Here is a 17,768-nt window from a genome sequence, read left to right on the forward strand (position 1 = left end):
GGCGAAGAGCGGGGATACGGGACTGCAGGATGTCTATTGTTCCGGAGGTCCAGCGGCGAACAGACGCATATCCACGCCGAGGACGGACCGCTACGTATCCACGGCGTGGATGGTGGGTATTGGACAGGCCTGGCGTCTGTTTTGCTGCTGCGCGGCCGCCGATGCGGTGAATAACAGCCAGCAGAATCCCGCCGCGCACCTCGGCAGAAGAACACCAGACGAGACGGCGGCAAAACGGGGAGTGGTACGTGAAAGAGCACGTCGTGTCCGGGCGGTACTAGTCACCCTATACGTTCTCTGTACAAGTCAACTCCGCGGAACGACGATATGGCGGTCGACGGAGCTCGCGGAGGTTGCCGACACTCGAGACCATCAGCTGCAGGTGGATCGGTGAGCGCCCGGCCGGGTCGGACGGCGGCGGCGGCGGAGCTATATACTATTTGTACTATAGGAACGCGGACGTCAGCATCGCACGCGGACCCGCGGAGACCATTCCAACGTTTCAGGGTCCGGCAACGGCCGAGTCTGCGTGCCAGGATGAACCGTGCGATCGTGCGGTCCGCCAATTCTCTCCGGTTTTCGTCCAGCGGTAATCTCGCCGGCCGAATCTTACGCCTCCGGTCGTCGCCGATTCCGCGAGCGCAAATATATTATGTCCGTGCCTTGTTCGCTAAGTGTTTTTTGTCTGCGCCGCCGTTGACGTCGTCGTCACCATACGGTCTCGTCGTCGCGCACTAACCGCTCGCCGCCAATCGTCCCGTCGAGGTCGGGCCTCGTCCTACGTAACGATGGTCGTAAACCTGTGAGCAAACACGCCATCGACTGCACTCGTCCGCCCGTGGGACCGACCGAGAGAACGTATATAGGTGACCAGTAGCCCCTTAATACTTCGCCATCACGTACCACTCCACCATGCTTATTGTGTCTCGTCTAGTGTTAATTTTTTTTCTCTTTTCTTTTCCTTTATTAATTATTATTGTTCTATTGACATTTTGTCATTTACTGTAAAATTATTTCTTTTAATATTTGTAAAAATTCAAAATTAAAATACATTTAATTACATTTTTGGTTGTTAATCTTCTGGTATCATTTTTTTCCGCTTCTATTTTTCTTTACTTTCTTTATTCTATATTGATATTTTGTCATTTTCTGTAAAAATTTCTAAATTACATTGGTAAAAATTAAAAATCAAAATTCAAATATATTTTGTCCAGATCACCGTATTAATGTATAATAGCCAGTAGGTATCTGGCCGACTCTGGGCACGTATAAGCTCCGGGACACGGATGTAGATACTAGATAGTAGATACCTATAGTGAAAAGAGCAGCAAACCCGTTAACCTAACAATTTGCACTTGATTCTTAAATATTTTATCGACCGCCAACAATAATAAATAATAATACATTTAATAATATACATTTATTGCTCAGCCCGGAATCTAAAATTGAAATGAGTATTGCGTGCCAAATTGAATGTGTCGCATTAAATAATATTAAATGTACCGCAGGTTGGCTATCCCTGATTAGACTTTCAGATTTTAGTAGGCATACCTACTTTTAGAATCTGCAGTGTGGAGCGATAAATGCATTCGTTTATTAGTATTGGCATACTAAAAACCAGGACCGTAGACAAGAGGGGTTAAGCCCTCCTTGGCCCTTTCAACATGATCAATATTTTTCAAATCTTGGGCTGTAGTTGGAATTATTTTATAAGGTTCATGTTGTTTTATACATCTATTAACAAATACATTACCCAGTTATATTTTGAGAGGAGAAAGCTGAAGCTAATGCGGGTTTAAGTGCTGGCGATGAGCTTTTACGCGGTATTTTAAACATACATATCTAGCGGTTCCTATTGGCATTTAAAAATCTCTCTCTGAGTGTATATTGTTGGGCATAATAAATGGTAGGTACCTATACTTATATTCAAGACATAGGTACAGCGAAGCTTTTAGTATTACATATTCTTAAAACTGTTGACTGTATACCATTTTAATTGAATTTTTTTTTAGTATAATCCTAAAAATCAGAATTTGAATAAATGTACAATTTAAGAGTAAAAATCATAGTTTAGCTCGCTCGGGCAATTAAAATCGAAAACATCCCTCGACTTGTTGTATGTAAAACCGCCTTGGGTGGGTCTCAGAATAGCTATAACTTTAAAACTAAGTCCGACTACCAAATTTTGACTTAAGAATCGTTTTACAGTATGATTAATTTGGTACATAAAAAAATATGTTTACATACGTTAAAACATAAAAAATTTCAAATATTATTTTGGCAGTAAAAAAATTGTATGAGGTACTAAAAATTATGATTTAGTTATTGTAATAATATTATTAACCATGTTTATGTTAATCTAAAAAACACTTAAACTGCAAAATAAAATAATAGCATAATATAATATTTATAGTTTATAAAATTAACAACTTTAGTCCCATGAATGTTTGATTATTTTTACATCTTAAAAATCGTTTAAATTCGTTAAAATATATAAATGTCATTCACGTTCACTTTCCGTGTGAAAAAAACGAGTGACGTTCACTAAATATGAACGAGAACGACGTTCTTTCCAAACACTAGATAACAGTTGCAAATTTAATATTTAATAAAACGGGCTAATTATTAATTATTACTAATCTAAAATCAAAATTATACGCCACACAAACTGCAGCAAGTTCAAAGTTGTAGTTCAATTTAACGACGGCCATAATATTGTAATATAATATCATTTACTTCGTGACGACCATAATATATTATTATAATGCGATATTATTCGTTACGACGACCACAATATTATACGTAACTCAACGTAAGTATTACGTATAGTTAACGTCGCGACGACTGCGCCGATCAGATCTGCAGTACGGCAGATGCGCGCGACTTTATTTCGGGCGCGTTTCAATCGCGATAACGCCGAACAGTGGCCGGGTAACGTATGTTCGGAAAACCGAAAACGGCGGACGTGGACGTGACGACAACAAGCAACGCAGACGTCGCGGTCTCACAGACACGCCTGACGCCACAGCACGCAGGACGGCGGTGCTTCTATTCATAACCCGCGCACGGGGTCGGCTGCGCGGTTACAGACACGCGCACGGTCCGTCCATGCCTACGTCTTGACTTGCTTGAGGACGCGTGGTCCGACCCGACGACCGACGTCGTAAGCGACCGTGTACGTCTTGTGATAGGTAGCGTCTGAGAAACGGAATGGGACTAGAATGGGATAAGTAATATAAGAGTGATGAAATATGAAAAACAAACAAACGCCACAGACTTCTTCAACTAAAGTGTGGTATCGAAGTCGGTGCAAAAAATCGCGCAAAACCGACGAGGTGGGGATTTTGGCGCGTAGTTCCTCCCGACGATCCGACCGCGACGAGACGGTCGGAATCGGATACGTCAACGCCAACGCGACGACATCCAGCAGCGGATGGAAATAATAATAATAATAATATTATGTATAGCAATCGATAATTATAATTAAAATTGCGTATTCGCCGTGGCTGTTGGGCGGACGGGCGGGCGAAGCCCCTCAAGGCCTGCTGGTCGCTGTGCTTTTGGCGGACGAGTAGGAGGGGAAGGGAGGCGCCCTGCGTTGGCGGCACTGCGGCGGTTTCAGCTGACCCAGAATCGGATCGCGCGCGCCAGCCAGTCCTGCGGGAAAAAATAAAATGAAAGAAAAAAATAGACAAACACACTTATACACAATACATTATGTCGAAACGAAGCTGTATATCTGTAGTGGGTAACCGACAAGTCTGCGCCCACTGGATTTTCTTTTAATTATTTCGGAAAAATTATTGCCGTGTGCCCAGACCAAACTACCGTTAGACGAGTGTGCACGTCATTTCGCAGTGTGTATGGACCGCACTTTGACACGGTGATGCCGACGATTACTGTCGAGGACGGGCGTTCTTCTGTTGCTATGCGCGTCGTCGTACAAGTAAGACGATAAATAATTCGCCACCCGGCCGCCTCCTGACTGTGTGTTGTTACAGGTGTACTGTTGAAAAGACATGAGCGTCGCAATGGAACAGAACATTGGGGTCTTCGATCCTGGTAAGATGAGCGGCGACGAGTCTGACGATAAAACCTCTAAACGCTGTAGACGTATTGACCTGTAATCGTGTTTGTTTCTCGTTTAGCTCTGGCCGGCCTACTGGAGTCGTTGGTGGGATCACGAGACGCCATATCCGCGTCCAAAGAAGAACTAGACTTCTTGTCCAACTTATTGCAAAGCAAGGAACTTCACGCTCTGTTCAAAGTCTACAATACCATTGTTGACCGGGTACGCGATGATCGGCGATGCTCTCCCGTATTGTCGAGTTCCATGCAAACCACATTGGATGTCATGGAAGTTATATTGCCCAGGATCGCGCTTAGCGATACATCCAGACAACTTTTTCAACTATTACAAAACCCCCACATACAGGTATGTATAGAGAACCTACGGAATTGTATTTTATTAATGACTCAATGATGAATACTTTAGGGACTTCTGTGTGCCCATGACGCAGTAGCTCAAAAAGACTACCTACCCCGACTGCCAGACATTCCTCAAGAGATGGATGAGGATGAAGAGACAATCAAGATTGTGCAATTGGTTAAAAGCACTGAACCATTGGTACTAACATGTAGTGAAATTTTCTAAGCATGATCATGTTTCTTATATAGCGGTGTATACTATTGTTTTGTTTTTATTTTTATTAATATAAGTGCTTGTTTCTTCACTACCAGATAGCAATTGCTGTAGTCACAGTCTTATCAACAATAAATTAGTTCCTAATAATAAGATAATTTTGGGACTTGGCTCCTAGACCACCTTCTCCACAAATTGTACTTATGGCATTTGCTTGTAGCTTTTTATTTTAAAAATGGTCAAGTCTTAATTTTATTCTAGTCCACTTTTTATTTTGTTTTTTGTGTTTGTTTTTTTTTTTTGTATATATTTTTATGTGCCTAATACATTTTTTCTTTTTTTGTAATTTGCATTTTATTTTTTAACAATCACAACCATAACTTCTTAATGGTTAATCTGTTGTTTTTTGTATTAACTGTTTTGCATTTCACAAGGATGGGGAACCTGATTCAGCTGAACCAATTGTGGTAAGTAGGGTCATAGGTTTACTAGGTGTACATTTGTTTAAAATGTTCTGAAACCATTATTAGTTTTTAGACTTTTTCCATTCAATTGTACAGACAATTCTATGGTTAAAATGTGTGTTTTAACATTGTACTGTATTATTTATAGACATAAAGCAGTTAATTAATGTGTGTCATTAATTAAGTGAGCATGGTTTTACATTAGTGTTCTAATTTTTCATGGCCTAGATTTTTATACTGCTCAGTACTCGTATTTTCTAAACTATTGCCAATAAACCAATAGCTCAAAATACCTCAATATATTCCCCCCAATGACCTTACAATATTCATATTGTCAGAAAGAGATGTTTATTTTTTGAAGTTTTTGAAGAAATTAATAATGTATGTTATAACTTAAAAATTACAAAAAATAAAAAGAAACAATAAGAAGAGATGAGAAGTGTACTAAACAAGTGTTTGTAAAGCTTGAAAATAAATATTAGTTAACCTGTGTAATCATTTTGTTATAAAATACAAAAATAACTTTAAACTTTTAATCAACTAAAAAAAAATGACTATCAAGTGCTATCAATTGTTAAGTTTACAATTGTAACGATTGGTAAAAATTACAGGGTGCCACAATAAAAACTGATGAAGAAAATGGAAAAATAATTATAGCAAGGGTCATGCATGGTGGTGCTGCTGACAGGTCTGGTTTAATAAATGTCGGTGATGAAGTTTGTGAAGTGAATGGAATTAATGTTGAAGGAAAGTCTCCAGCAGATGTACTCCAAATACTAGTATATAAAATCAAATTATAATAATTATTTAAGTTAAGAAATAAACGGGAAGTAATTGTTTTGGTTTACTTATAGCAACATTCTGAAGGGACAATAACATTCAAATTGATTCCGGCAGACCCAAAAGGTGGATTGCGAGAAAGCAAAATGAAAGTTCGAGCCCATTTTGACTTTAACACTGATGTTGATCCTTACATTCCATGCAAAGAGGCCGGTTTAAGTTTTGCCAAAGGAGAAGTACTTCATATTGTTAGTCAGGATGATCCTTATTGGTAATTTCTATGTATTTTTAGTTAATAATTATTCATTTATAAGTTTATTAAATAAGTTATAATATAAGTTTATTACATTTACAAATCTAGGTGGCAAGCCCGGAAAGAAGGGGACCGTAATATGAGAGCTGGACTTATACCAAGTAAAGCTCTACAAGAACGTAAAATAATTCATGAGAGATTGTCAATGACCGATCAAAAAAAGAAATGTAAGTTGAAATGTGTGCATAATATTTCTAATCAAAACAAAATAATTATAATTTGTTCACATTAAATTTTTTTTTAATACTTTTAAGTTTACTGGTTAATAAATGAAGGAATTTATTATTCCTATGACAGTTTCTACCATATGTCAATTTGGAATATAAATTATAATCCGTAATTTCAGTCATTTATTGGACATAGTTTTAACAAAACCAAAACTTAGTTTTAAATTGATTGTTGGTATAAACTGTACCATGTACAGTTTATGTTTCACTGAATAAATTAATATTAATTTATAAGTATGTAGTACCTACTTACCTAGAAATTTTAATAGTATATTATGTATAATATTCTATGATGGTTTTAAACTTGTGTCCAATTTGTAAATAAGTTTTATGTTGCTAATGGAGTTGGTTTAAATATTTTACATTAATAGTACTAAAAACACACAAGTGTATATACTATTTAAATTTGAATAGCGGTTTGTTCAGTTTAATTTTAATAATCACTTATAAATTTAATATTGTAAAAAGTACCTATTTCTTTATTATTATTATTATTAGGTTATTAGGTATTTTGTTTTTTTAATTTTTTCTTTTTTAACAATAAAATATAGTATAATATAGATTTTTATTAATTTAGCGTGTTTAGTACCCTTTTATTTTTATTTTTTTTATTAACATGTTTTTTGTTTAGTAGTGTATTGTGATTAACATGTGGCTATGTTTGCGGATTACAGGGGTCATGGATACCATTAATGGGGGTTGTATTGGTGGGGGCGGTATGACATGTTTGCCAGACCGTTCATTAGCTAAAGACCCATTATGTGGGTCATTGGCCGCTCTGAACGATCTCGGTGAAGACATGGCGTCCGAATGTTCGGTACGTACACGTGTTAAAAAGGTTATCTATGACGCAGCTGAAAGTGATGACTATGATCGTGAAGATATTGCTACATATGAAGAAGTGGTTAAGTTGTATCCAAGAAATGAACTTCCTCGGCCAATTGTCTTAGTTGGTCCACCTGGTGTTGGCAGAAATGAGCTGAAGAGACGTATTATGGAACTAAATCCTGACAAATATCACACACCTGTACCGCGTGAGTAGAAGACAAATATATAAATATTTTTAAAACACTGTTAATAATTCGAATTCAGTACCTGTATGTAATTCTCCTCAAATAAAATTTCAAAATGGATAGGTCTATTCTAAATATTTATTTGAATATTTCAAACAGTACCTTTTAAAAAATATTGAACTGTGTTACATATTTATGATTTTATTACAGAGATAGTACATGCATAATAATTACAATACCTATTTTATGTATTTATTGTAGCATTTGTAGGTATTTATAGGTACATATTTAAATTTTAGTACAATAGAAATATATTAACTAATGATTCTAGATGCAAAAAAAAAATTATATTACTTAGTTATTTTCACTTTATAGATACATCCAGATCTCCTCGGCCTGGTGAAGTAAATGGTAAAGAATATAATTTTGTCTCAAGAGAATTGATGGAAGAACAAATAGCCCGTGGTGAATTTTTAGAATTTGGTGAATACAAAGGCAATCTTTATGGCACATCTTTAGAAAGTGTAAAATCAATCATACGTTCCGGACTTACTTGTATTATAAACCCACATTATCAGGTAAAATTCAAAATTTGGGTTTTTATTATAATTGCTATTTTTAGTGCCTATCTAAAATAATTTATTATTTGTTGTAGGCATTAAAAATGTTACGCACCCCTGATATAAAACCTTACATTGTATATATTAAGCCACCAGTATTTGACATATTAAAATCAACTAGAAATGCAGCATTTGCAATGTCAACATTTGATGAAACAAATTCAAGAGGTTTTACAGTAAGTGTGCATTGAAAAAAAATATGTATCATACTATATGAAGTCATTTTTTAGGATGATGAGTTCAATGAGATACTAAGGAGTTCAAAACGAATAGAATTTCTTTATGATCATTGGTTTGATGAAATAATTGTAAATGATGATTTCAAGTTGGCTCTGGAGCAATTATTAGAAGCTGACCATAAATTAAAAACCGAACCATTATGGGCACCTGCTGCTTGGTTACAGTAAATTTTTACAGTAAGCATATCATATTTTTAGTTTTTAAGTGTTATGTACGTATCTTAGTATTATACACTAATATATCATTTTTGTGAATAGTTATGTGCGGAAACTATTCAATCATTCTTAACCCGCCACCAAAACAGTATTTATAAATGTCCAATAGAACACATCAGACTTCGACCAAATAAAAAAATGAAATGATCAACCATTTTGTTCTAATTTTGAATGGATGTAGTTATATAATTTTAATAGATTTTAATATAATATAATAGTTAGAAGAGTATTGAAAATAAAATACAACTCTTTACACATAATAATTTATTTATGCTTTTAGAAACAATGTTAAATAACTTTTAATACGCTATTTACGGTTGTGAAATTTATTTTAGATTATAACTAATCTATTTTTACCCATTTCTAGTCAATAAAGTTTAAAATCCCACATTAATTGAGATTTTATTAGTAAATGTTAGGTCTTACAAATTATGTTTTCTGAAACTTTATCATTACTAAATTATTTAGTGTAGGCATTGAGCCAATTTTCAGGAAATGTATTTTGTTTTAATACAAGTTATATTATTGTCATATAGAATTTACAGCATACTTGATTCAAAATCATACACACAACACACCAGACATATACCAACACTGTGTAACTGTTGTTCAAATTTAATTTTGATACAAGATGTGTGATAAAATTATTTATAGATAATATTTTAAGTACGCTGTTATTATTGTTGTATTTCATTCAAATTTCATGACATGCCCACATGCCAATGGAACAAATATTTGTATTTATTTTAAAATCTTATTGAATTAAGTTTTAAATCTGTTCTACAGCCTAATATGAAGTTAAAAATGTATGAATTATTTATTAACTTAATCTAATGATGAAATACATTAATATATTAGGGTACATTTGTTATATAATTAATTGTGTTATTGTAACTATTTTTTCTCTATTTAAAAAAAATGTTTTAATAGTTTATACAGTGGTTTTTAGAATATTGACGTGAATTTTATGTATACCGAACATTTAATAAAATGTTAATTTAATTCATAAACACTTAACACTGTTTTATATTTTGTATATTTCTAATTTGTTTTAAGAAAACCGCTCAGTTCTTAATAAGAATATATATATTTCACTTTCCGACATTAAATGATACCAAAAGTTACTAAATTTTATAATATCACATGAATGATATTACCATTTCAATAAATATTTTTTTTGCATTTACCATTTATTGACGAAAGATGAATATGAAAGTGCCGCCTGGCATCTAATTTGTTCTACCATCTGTGGTTTGCATTGCTCATTAAAAAGTTGAACTATGGCAGGCGGCAGCAGATAACGCTGTCTGGTCAGTGGTTACGTCATACATAAAAGATTAATTTTGATTTGGGTTACATCAACAACTAAATGCTCAATTCTGTTGATCATTGAGCATCAATACGGTACAATACTAAAATTATGTTTAATATTTTAGGTTTTTAAATATTAAATTATAGGGAAGGTTGAACTATAATGAAAAATATATTGCGCATTAGTGCCTCATCAGGAAATTATGTTAATTATTTGACTATCTTGAGCAGGGTTGTCCAACCCGCAGCCTGTGGTAGATTTTAATGTGGCCCCCCGCATTAGTTTTAAAAACCATCAATTATTTATATACCTAAATTTTTATGAGAAAAAAATTATACTCAAAATTAAATAAACCTTACAATGATTTAATAGAAAATTAATATATAATTGTTATTAAAAAATCGGATAGCGATAGCACAAGCACACATTAATGGTCGATATGGGTGATCAGACGATTAAACTCTTCAATTCAAACACAACTTCAATTGATCCGGATATTGATTCATAATTTTAACAATTAAAAAAAAAATTTAATTTTTCTTAAGTTTTATTTATACTTAAAAAAATTACTTCTTTTAAGTATAAATAAATGTATTTTTTCCTTGATATTATAAATAAAATATATTATTGTAAAAATACTTCTACTCATTCGCTTTAGTATGGTTGAAATAAAATGTTTTATTATAAAAATATATTAAAAATAACTGTTACTAATAGTTGAGTTGTAAAATGTGTTTTAATTGTATTGCATAATATATATCAAACATTTCATTTGTATGGCACAATAGTTACATAAAAAATATATATTATATAATATAAATATGATAATATAAAACAATTAGTTTTGATGCTCAGAAAGAGCTGCTAATCAATAATATAATATGATACATTAATCAGAATTATCAAAATGCATTTAATTTTTATGAAAGTAGTGATAATTTACACGAAGACTTGGACATATCAGTTTATTATATACTCATAAAAAATAAAATATTACATGTATTGTTCTATGTCTAAGTGAATTCAAATAACTTAATAAGATAAAAAGTATCTGATTAGTACCATAATTACTTAATTCATTATTATAAATAAATAATTTTAGATGTCATAAAATGTGATTATACAATAATTGCATTTAAAGTTCTTTGAGTATTTTCAATGATGTTTACGAAATATTAACTTTATATACAAACTTCAATATGTGTATTGATTTTTTTACAATTCTTGATTTATCTGTCTCGTATCTCCTTTAGATGGAGATGCCTCATCCAAGCATGTTTGATCAGAATCCTTTAATGCACGGTCTTTGCATAAATAACTTCTTAAGCTTTCAGCTTGATCATTAAAATACCACTGCTCTATATCTGATTCATAGGTTTCCAATAAATCTTCACACTTAAAATAAAATATCCGTTATTAATTTACACATTTATCATTTTAAATGATTACCTACTTGAGTTTTCATATTTGTGATTTCAACCGAAGGTTTGTCCCAAAGTTCATATGGTATACCGAGCTCAACTTTTACACCTTTATTCCTATTAACAGAAAAATGTATTTACAACTTACAACTTTGTACTACATAGCGCACAAAATTTATAACAATAATGGCTAACTTACACAAGGCCGTGTAATGTTTGAAATGTTTGGCTCATTCCTTTAGCAAATCGTGTACTATCGGTCCTTTCTTTGTGAATATTATACTTAAGTATTCTCTCACAAAGGCCATCAAGTGATTCAACTAAACGCAGTTCCCTTTATGACATAATGTGAATAATATATTTTATAGAAACCAATGATAAAGTATTTATGATATTTTTACTCACGATTTTTTGTACTCTTTTTTCTTTTTTGGCAGATCGATTGAGTAACCTATCTCCAAATATTCACTCGTCTTACCGGTCTCCAGTAAACGACCCTCTAATTCTTGGGCTAATATTTTACAGACTAAAAAAAAACACACAATTACATGTAAATAATTAAAATCCATTAACAAACAGGTAGAAATAATAATACATTTAATTATATTCACAAACCTTCACATTTATTAGCATATTTAACACCATCCTCTGTCGATGTACTCAACGATTTAGCTATAAGTAATATGAAAACTATTGACTTTATTAACAAAATCATTTTGTTGATTTGACTTGTTTTTTACTTAACAATACATAATTACACAATACTCAACACTGTTGATTAATTAACTGTAAATTATAACCAAAACCGATTACCTAATACCAAAGGTGTTATTATTTAAAAATCGATTTTTTAATTTTTTATACTCGGGGCTTCCATAAATCAGCAGGGTTTCTGAAAAGAAATCGAGCGTTGATTGTACGTTGAGTAACTACAATACAAAATTTCAATATTATCAAATAATAAATATTTATCTTCTTATCAACAACTTAGTAATCGTTATCACAGAACATGACATTATCAATAATATAAATAATTAATAGATAACGACAATGTTTTCGGTTTTTTTGATTTTTTTTAAGGTTTTTCAAGAGATGTTCTAGGTAGGAATCCTATATTTTATCACTATCGCGTTCTTCTCTACGTCGTGCTGATGGCCATTAGCTTGAAGTCATATGACTACAGACTACATAATAGTCATTAACTATATTATAATGTAGGCAGAAGGCACAGTGTATACTTTAATTAATTGTTTCTGTATACTATAAACTCAATTTGCTATCCGCATGACAAAATTATTAAATTGTGATTCTTATTATCACTTCCTAAATTGGAAAGTTGTTTATTTTAACAACCATATTTTTGTTCTACATGATATCATAAAATGCACAGTAACTTTCTTTCAATAATTAACGTTTAATAGACATTTTTAAATTACTTTATTCTAGAAGTACAAAAATATTATTATGTAATACAAAACTAAACACAGAAGCCATTAATCTCTAAAGTCTTATCTTACTTAACACCCACCTATTTGAGCACTTCCCGAGTTTTTGTTTAATAAAACTATAGTTATATAATATTAAATTTCAGATAAATTAATTTACAATTACAACTAGTCAATAAATTAATGATGAAAATAATTTAGGCATATCAAATTTAAAATTAGATTTCTTAATTTCCATCCTAGGTTATTTAACAATATTGGCTCGTCTGAAATCATCATTGCGTTTTTTGTATGTAATAAACATGGCCCAAAAGAAGCCAACCATGTTATGGAATAACACTCGTAACTAAATCAAAAATTTTAATTAGTCAAATAAACTTAATAAATAAAATATTAAATAACTCAAACTATTTACCATTGGAGGTACAAATTTAAGGTTGAAAAACTGTATCAATGAGACAATCTGCCAATTTGCTTTTAATATAGGCCAATAAATTGCATATATTTGCTTCATTGTGTCTTCATGTGATTTTCCCTATAATAATAAATTTTTATTATAGTATTATATTCAATAGTTATTGTCCAAAATATTAACTTCACACCTCAAATCTTGACAACACATATAACGAAAGAAACTGATAAAATGGTGTAAATAATAAACGTTCAATACCAAATTTTAAAAAAACCATTTTTGATGAATTTTCTGGAAAAGTGCTTTCTAATGACTCGTAGAAAAAATGTGGGACTGGCCCACCAAATAAAAGACTGCAAAAAAAATATAAAAATTGTCATGTTAATTTTATTAATAAATATCATTAAAAATGTACATAATAATCTGATTTATGGTTACCCAAATAATCCAAAAGCCACAACACTATCCTGGTCAATCATCTTAGCTCCAGCAATGTTTTGTAAAGTAATATTTCCAAGTGACGCAATAATACAACTAAAAATTATATTTAACAATAATGAAAATATTACCTATATTTTCTAATAAAAAATAATACCTGGTAATTGACTTTGTGCGGATAGGTCTTGAATTCAAGCGTTCCAAATAGGTCAACACTAATCCTTGTAAAAATTCAGCCGGTTTTGAAAGTGCCATTTTAAAAAATAAACAAATTGCTGTCTTATAAAATAATCTGTAAAAATACACAAATCCATTTTGAATGCAGTTGTATATAATGTATTTATTTGAAAAGGTACAGATCGGTATTTATACATTTATAAAAAGCGCTTATTCTTACATTTTCTTAATTAATATGTTTTGCAGTGATATACGAAGTAAACAAGTCGATAATACCTATTTACTGACATAAAAAATTTGAAAAAATAATAATTCGAAAAAACTAATAGCGGAATGCATCAAAACATTTGGGTTTGGACGACGAATTCCACAAGTGAGTGTGAGATCTTTAGTGTTCAAACGTGGATCTTACTTTCCAACGTGACATCGGCACACCGCACGTTCTCGTTTCCTATCAAAATATTTCCTATCGTTTCCTATATCAACTTTCTGGGTCATGTAATCATTGTTGTTTACGAATACACGCAGAACACTAGATCGTGCGACGTGTATCGTTGTTCAAAAACAATTACAAAATCCTATTATCATATAATATTATATACCCTTTATACATAGGCGTGTTCAGACTTTAGTGGCCGAGGGGGCACAACAAATTTTTAAACTGTGAAACCTATTTTTTTTTTTAGAAATGAAAAAACATTCATTTTTTATGTTACAAAATTCACAATGATAGGAGTATTTTTTAATTATGATCAAAAAGTATAACCATTGTCAAAACAATAAAAATACTTTTTTCCCATCCATTATACAAGGTAAATAACATACAAATTGTAAAACTATTAACTAATCAGTAGGTAATATATATTTTGAGTATCTAACAAAATTGTAATTATTTTAACAAGTCGTAAAATATCTAAAAACATTTTTTAAATTATAACCGGTAATTGGATAATATGAACTGATAAAACTATAATATTATGATGAACATAATATAATAAGATAATATAATCACTAGTTAATGAATGTGTAACTAAAAAAATTACAATTAATTAAAATCTATAGGTATTGCAAGGTACACACCGCACGACTTTTTTTCTTATCCTGGCATTTTTTTTTTTTTGGAGGCACAGTCTGCCGGGGGGGGGGGGCAGTGCCCACCCGGCCCCTCCCGTAAACACGCCTATGCCTATATATTTTAGGGATTGGTATTATTTTATTAAGGAGATTCCATACCGTGATTTTCTGTTTTTGTCTAACACACGCGTGACATAAGGTTTTAGACGGATTCTTTGCCAAACATATCAATTGATCTAATGAAGTGATAAGAATTCTGAAAACAGATTTGAATTCGTCGTCAAGTCTACTTGAAATCGACTTTTCTACATTTTTGATATTATCCCCCAGGTTCCAGAAAACGTCATATTAAAAAAGAGTATTTAATTTTGATTTTAGCTTCTCCAAAAATTGAAATACAAAAATGTTTAAATACTCTTTTTTAATATGACGTTTTCTCGAACCTGGGGGATAATATCAAAAATGTAGAAAAGTCGATTTCAAGTAGACTTGACGACAAATTCAAATCTGTTTTCAGAATTCTTATTGCTTCAATAGACCAATTGGAATGTTTGGCAAAAAACACGTCTAAAGTACTATGTCACGCGTGTGTTAGACAAAAACAGAAAATCACGGTATCGAATCTCCTTAATGTTATAAATTATAATACCACTGATTACAAATACTAAATCAATGCTACAATTACTAATCCTACTTAGTAGTGAGTACTGATATCAAGCAGCAACCCTCGCCAATAAATTTATTTTATCATTTTTATTCGATCGTTCAAACATGATGTAGTACAATGTAAGTGTACAACTGAACCAGCGGCGACTTGTGGCGTATGCATGGGGGGGGGGCACAGGGGCCATGGCCCCCCTCTCATTGGTCGTATTTGCTATTTTTTTTTAAAGATTTATAATCTATAGTTGAGTCAAATGAAAAAAAAATTATATATAAAAGAATAAACTCAAGACATTATGTGAGACTTGTTGGGTTGAGCGGCATGATGCATTAATAACATTCAAAGAATTGTTTATGTGCCTAAATTATAGAAGCTTTAGACGACTGAAAATAACGGTAGTAAATCAGATTCATCGAGTAAAGCAGCGATGTATGGTAGTGCTATCAGAAAAAGTTATTTTCTTGTTTCATTAGAACCGTTTTTATATTTTCTTGTACATTAAACTTAAGTCAAATTCTTCAAAGTAAACAACAAGACTTATCAAAAGCACTAAATTATGTTGTAACTAATCTTTGGAATCTATTCGTAGAGATGCTGATAGGTTGTCATTTCAAAAATATATTTAGTGATTAGTACTATTGCTTCTAAAATAGACGTCGATATTCAAATACCTCAAGTTTGTGTGCAAACAAAATAAAAGAGATAATGTGAATGTAAAAAATCCAGAAGATTATTACAAAATATCCGTATTTATTCCATTTCTTGACCAAATTATATGTGAATTAAGGACACGATTTTATCAAAGGTTAAAATAAATTATTTCACTAGTAAGGTCAATTGGCCTCATTTTAGATCTTGGGTAGTTGGACACTTGGGCCCTCGAATAAACAGACATACAGTATAAATGAATTTTTTTGTTTTATGTATCTAGTACACAGGTATAGATTTCTAATCTGGTTTAATAAGTGGCCCCTTGACTGTCCAGACCCACAGTTTCCTAACTCTGGAATCTGGATCCACCCCTGGGTTAATCCCATCAAATTTCAATAGATATGATAACAAAATTATTTTAGAAGCTGCAAAAATATACGAAAATGATCTTCCGTTAAATGTAATTGTAGACTGAATTATGTATAATATGGCAAAATCAATGGATAAAACAGCACTGCAGTGAATAAACCTCAAACCACTATAGACACTTTATCTTTATAACCTAGTGTTATTCATTTTTCACGTCTAGATAATGTTATTACTTTTAATTATAAAATTGAAAATTGTAGTGTATTACATATTTACATATTAAATTGTATAAATCATTGTGAAATCAATACATTCATCGCTCCGCTCAGAATCTAAAAAAAAGATAAGTAGGTACATATCTGAAACTTCTCTTACTCTCTTAGAACGTAATTACTTGCTGTTAATTATTACATCATTATAAAATATACTCACAAATATTATTATAATTTAATTGAATATATATTAATATAAAAAGTGTGTAAGTTGGTATAATTGTATAAACTATAAAGCATACAAACATATTATATTGATATATTGATACATAATGCTTGTAGAATATATAATATATTATGCTTATAATGTACATTGTAGATACATTTTTTAGTCTTCCTCTTCTGGCTCTACAAGTCCCTTAAATAGTGAACGATTTATGGAAATTTTCATTTTGTATATTGTGTATACATATAATTCTAATAATAACTAATATATTAAATTACCTAATTGTCCACTCTTTTTAAATAGACTACGATTAGATTTTTTTCAAGTGGTTGGCTGTAGGCACTATTGCAAGTATAAACCTAACCTAACCTTTTTCTTTTTTATTTAATAATCTGAAATTGATAGGTAGGTAGTAATAAATATTTGATGACCAGTGTTCAATGCTTTAAATAAAAACTAATTTTGTCTTATATACCTTTTATGTTATGTAGGCGTCTACCGCAAACCGCAATTTATGGAATTATGCAAAGATTATTCAACAACATTTTTTAACATTATTATTTTATTAGGAGATTTATATGATAAAATGTGATTATGTATTTAAATTCTTTATCATAATAATATATATATTATGAAAAACTTTTATAGTTTCAAATTATGATTTTGGTGGGTATGTGGCGATGTTGCCATGTTGTTATACTATTATTATAACATGACCTCCAGTATAATAAATACGGTACAGTAAACTTTGAGACATCGACAACTTTTAGCAATAAAGGGTAGGTACGTAAAATTGGTTAAATAAATTACAAGGTTAGTAGTTACGTTGCGAAGGTTGTTATGTAATTATATA

The 17,768-nt window shown here is 31.7% G+C and overlaps 3 protein-coding genes across 5 annotated transcripts; 1 reads left to right on the top strand and 2 right to left on the bottom strand.

Moving 5' to 3' along the window:
- Positions 1–3,155: 3,155 nt before the first annotated feature.
- On the top strand, positions 3,156–9,526 carry LOC132944963 (MAGUK p55 subfamily member 7). 3 transcript variants are annotated; one of them, XM_061014536.1, is made up of 13 exons: positions 3,156–3,946; positions 4,002–4,062; positions 4,149–4,435; positions 4,496–4,627; positions 5,077–5,109; positions 5,718–5,885; positions 5,961–6,157; positions 6,248–6,366; positions 7,101–7,460; positions 7,815–8,017; positions 8,095–8,235; positions 8,290–8,475; positions 8,557–9,526. In XM_061014536.1, the coding sequence occupies exons 2-12, from the start codon at positions 4,020–4,022 to the stop codon at positions 8,464–8,466; spliced, it is 1,860 nt and encodes a 619-aa protein (XP_060870519.1). In that variant the 5' UTR covers positions 3,156–3,946; positions 4,002–4,019; the 3' UTR covers positions 8,467–8,475; positions 8,557–9,526. The 3 variants fall into 3 exon arrangements, with proteins under 3 accessions (XP_060870519.1, XP_060870520.1, XP_060870521.1); XM_061014538.1 differs by having other exon boundaries at positions 3,180–3,946; positions 7,281–7,460; XM_061014537.1 differs by lacking the exon at positions 5,077–5,109 and having other exon boundaries at positions 3,173–3,946.
- Positions 9,527–10,775: 1,249 nt separating this feature from the next.
- LOC132944886 (protein canopy 4) lies at positions 10,776–12,192 on the bottom strand. Its single transcript, XM_061014418.1, has 5 exons — positions 11,863–12,192; positions 11,653–11,773; positions 11,447–11,581; positions 11,280–11,364; positions 10,776–11,221 (listed from the first exon to the last, which is right to left on the bottom strand). Exons 1-5 carry the CDS (start codon positions 11,960–11,962, stop codon positions 11,042–11,044), a joined length of 621 nt encoding a protein of 206 aa, XP_060870401.1. The 5' UTR covers positions 11,963–12,192; the 3' UTR covers positions 10,776–11,041.
- Positions 12,193–12,641: 449 nt separating this feature from the next.
- Positions 12,642–14,182, bottom strand: LOC132944944 (PXMP2/4 family protein 3). Its single transcript, XM_061014514.1, has 6 exons — positions 13,940–14,182; positions 13,700–13,834; positions 13,543–13,638; positions 13,295–13,457; positions 13,108–13,227; positions 12,642–13,038 (listed from the first exon to the last, which is right to left on the bottom strand). The coding sequence occupies exons 2-6, from the start codon at positions 13,795–13,797 to the stop codon at positions 12,937–12,939; spliced, it is 579 nt and encodes a 192-aa protein (XP_060870497.1). The 5' UTR covers positions 13,798–13,834; positions 13,940–14,182; the 3' UTR covers positions 12,642–12,936.
- Positions 14,183–17,768: the final 3,586 nt, after the last annotated feature.

This window comes from Metopolophium dirhodum, chromosome 5 (assembly GCF_019925205.1).
Source record: "Metopolophium dirhodum isolate CAU chromosome 5, ASM1992520v1, whole genome shotgun sequence".
NCBI lineage: Eukaryota > Metazoa > Arthropoda > Insecta > Hemiptera > Aphididae > Metopolophium > Metopolophium dirhodum.

Bases quoted from the DNA above. Each gene is read 5' to 3' on its own strand.
- LOC132944944 (XM_061014514.1), bottom strand. From the start codon at position 13,797: ATGGCACTTTCAAAACCGGCTGAATTTTTACAAGGATTAGTGTTGACC. The intron at 13,458-13,542 runs GTAACCATAAAT...TTTTTTTTGCAG, and splicing joins GTGGCTTTTGGATTATTTGG to TCTTTTATTTGGTGGGCCAG. The intron at 13,039-13,107 runs GTAAATAGTTTG...TTTTTGATTTAG, and splicing joins TTAAATTTGTACCTCCAATG to TTACGAGTGTTATTCCATAA.
- LOC132944886 (XM_061014418.1), bottom strand. From the start codon at position 11,962: ATGATTTTGTTAATAAAGTCAATAGTTTTCATATTACTTATAGCTAAA. The intron at 11,774-11,862 runs GTTTGTGAATAT...GTTTTTTTTTAG, and splicing joins ATATGCTAATAAATGTGAAG to TCTGTAAAATATTAGCCCAA. The intron at 11,582-11,652 runs GTGAGTAAAAAT...TATGTCATAAAG, and splicing joins AAAAAAGAGTACAAAAAATC to GGAACTGCGTTTAGTTGAAT.
- LOC132944963 (XM_061014536.1), top strand. From the start codon at position 4,020: ATGAGCGTCGCAATGGAACAGAACATTGGGGTCTTCGATCCTG. The intron at 4,436-4,495 runs GTATGTATAGAG...TGAATACTTTAG, and splicing joins TACAAAACCCCCACATACAG to GGACTTCTGTGTGCCCATGA. The intron at 6,158-6,247 runs GTAATTTCTATG...TTACAAATCTAG, and splicing joins AGTCAGGATGATCCTTATTG to GTGGCAAGCCCGGAAAGAAG.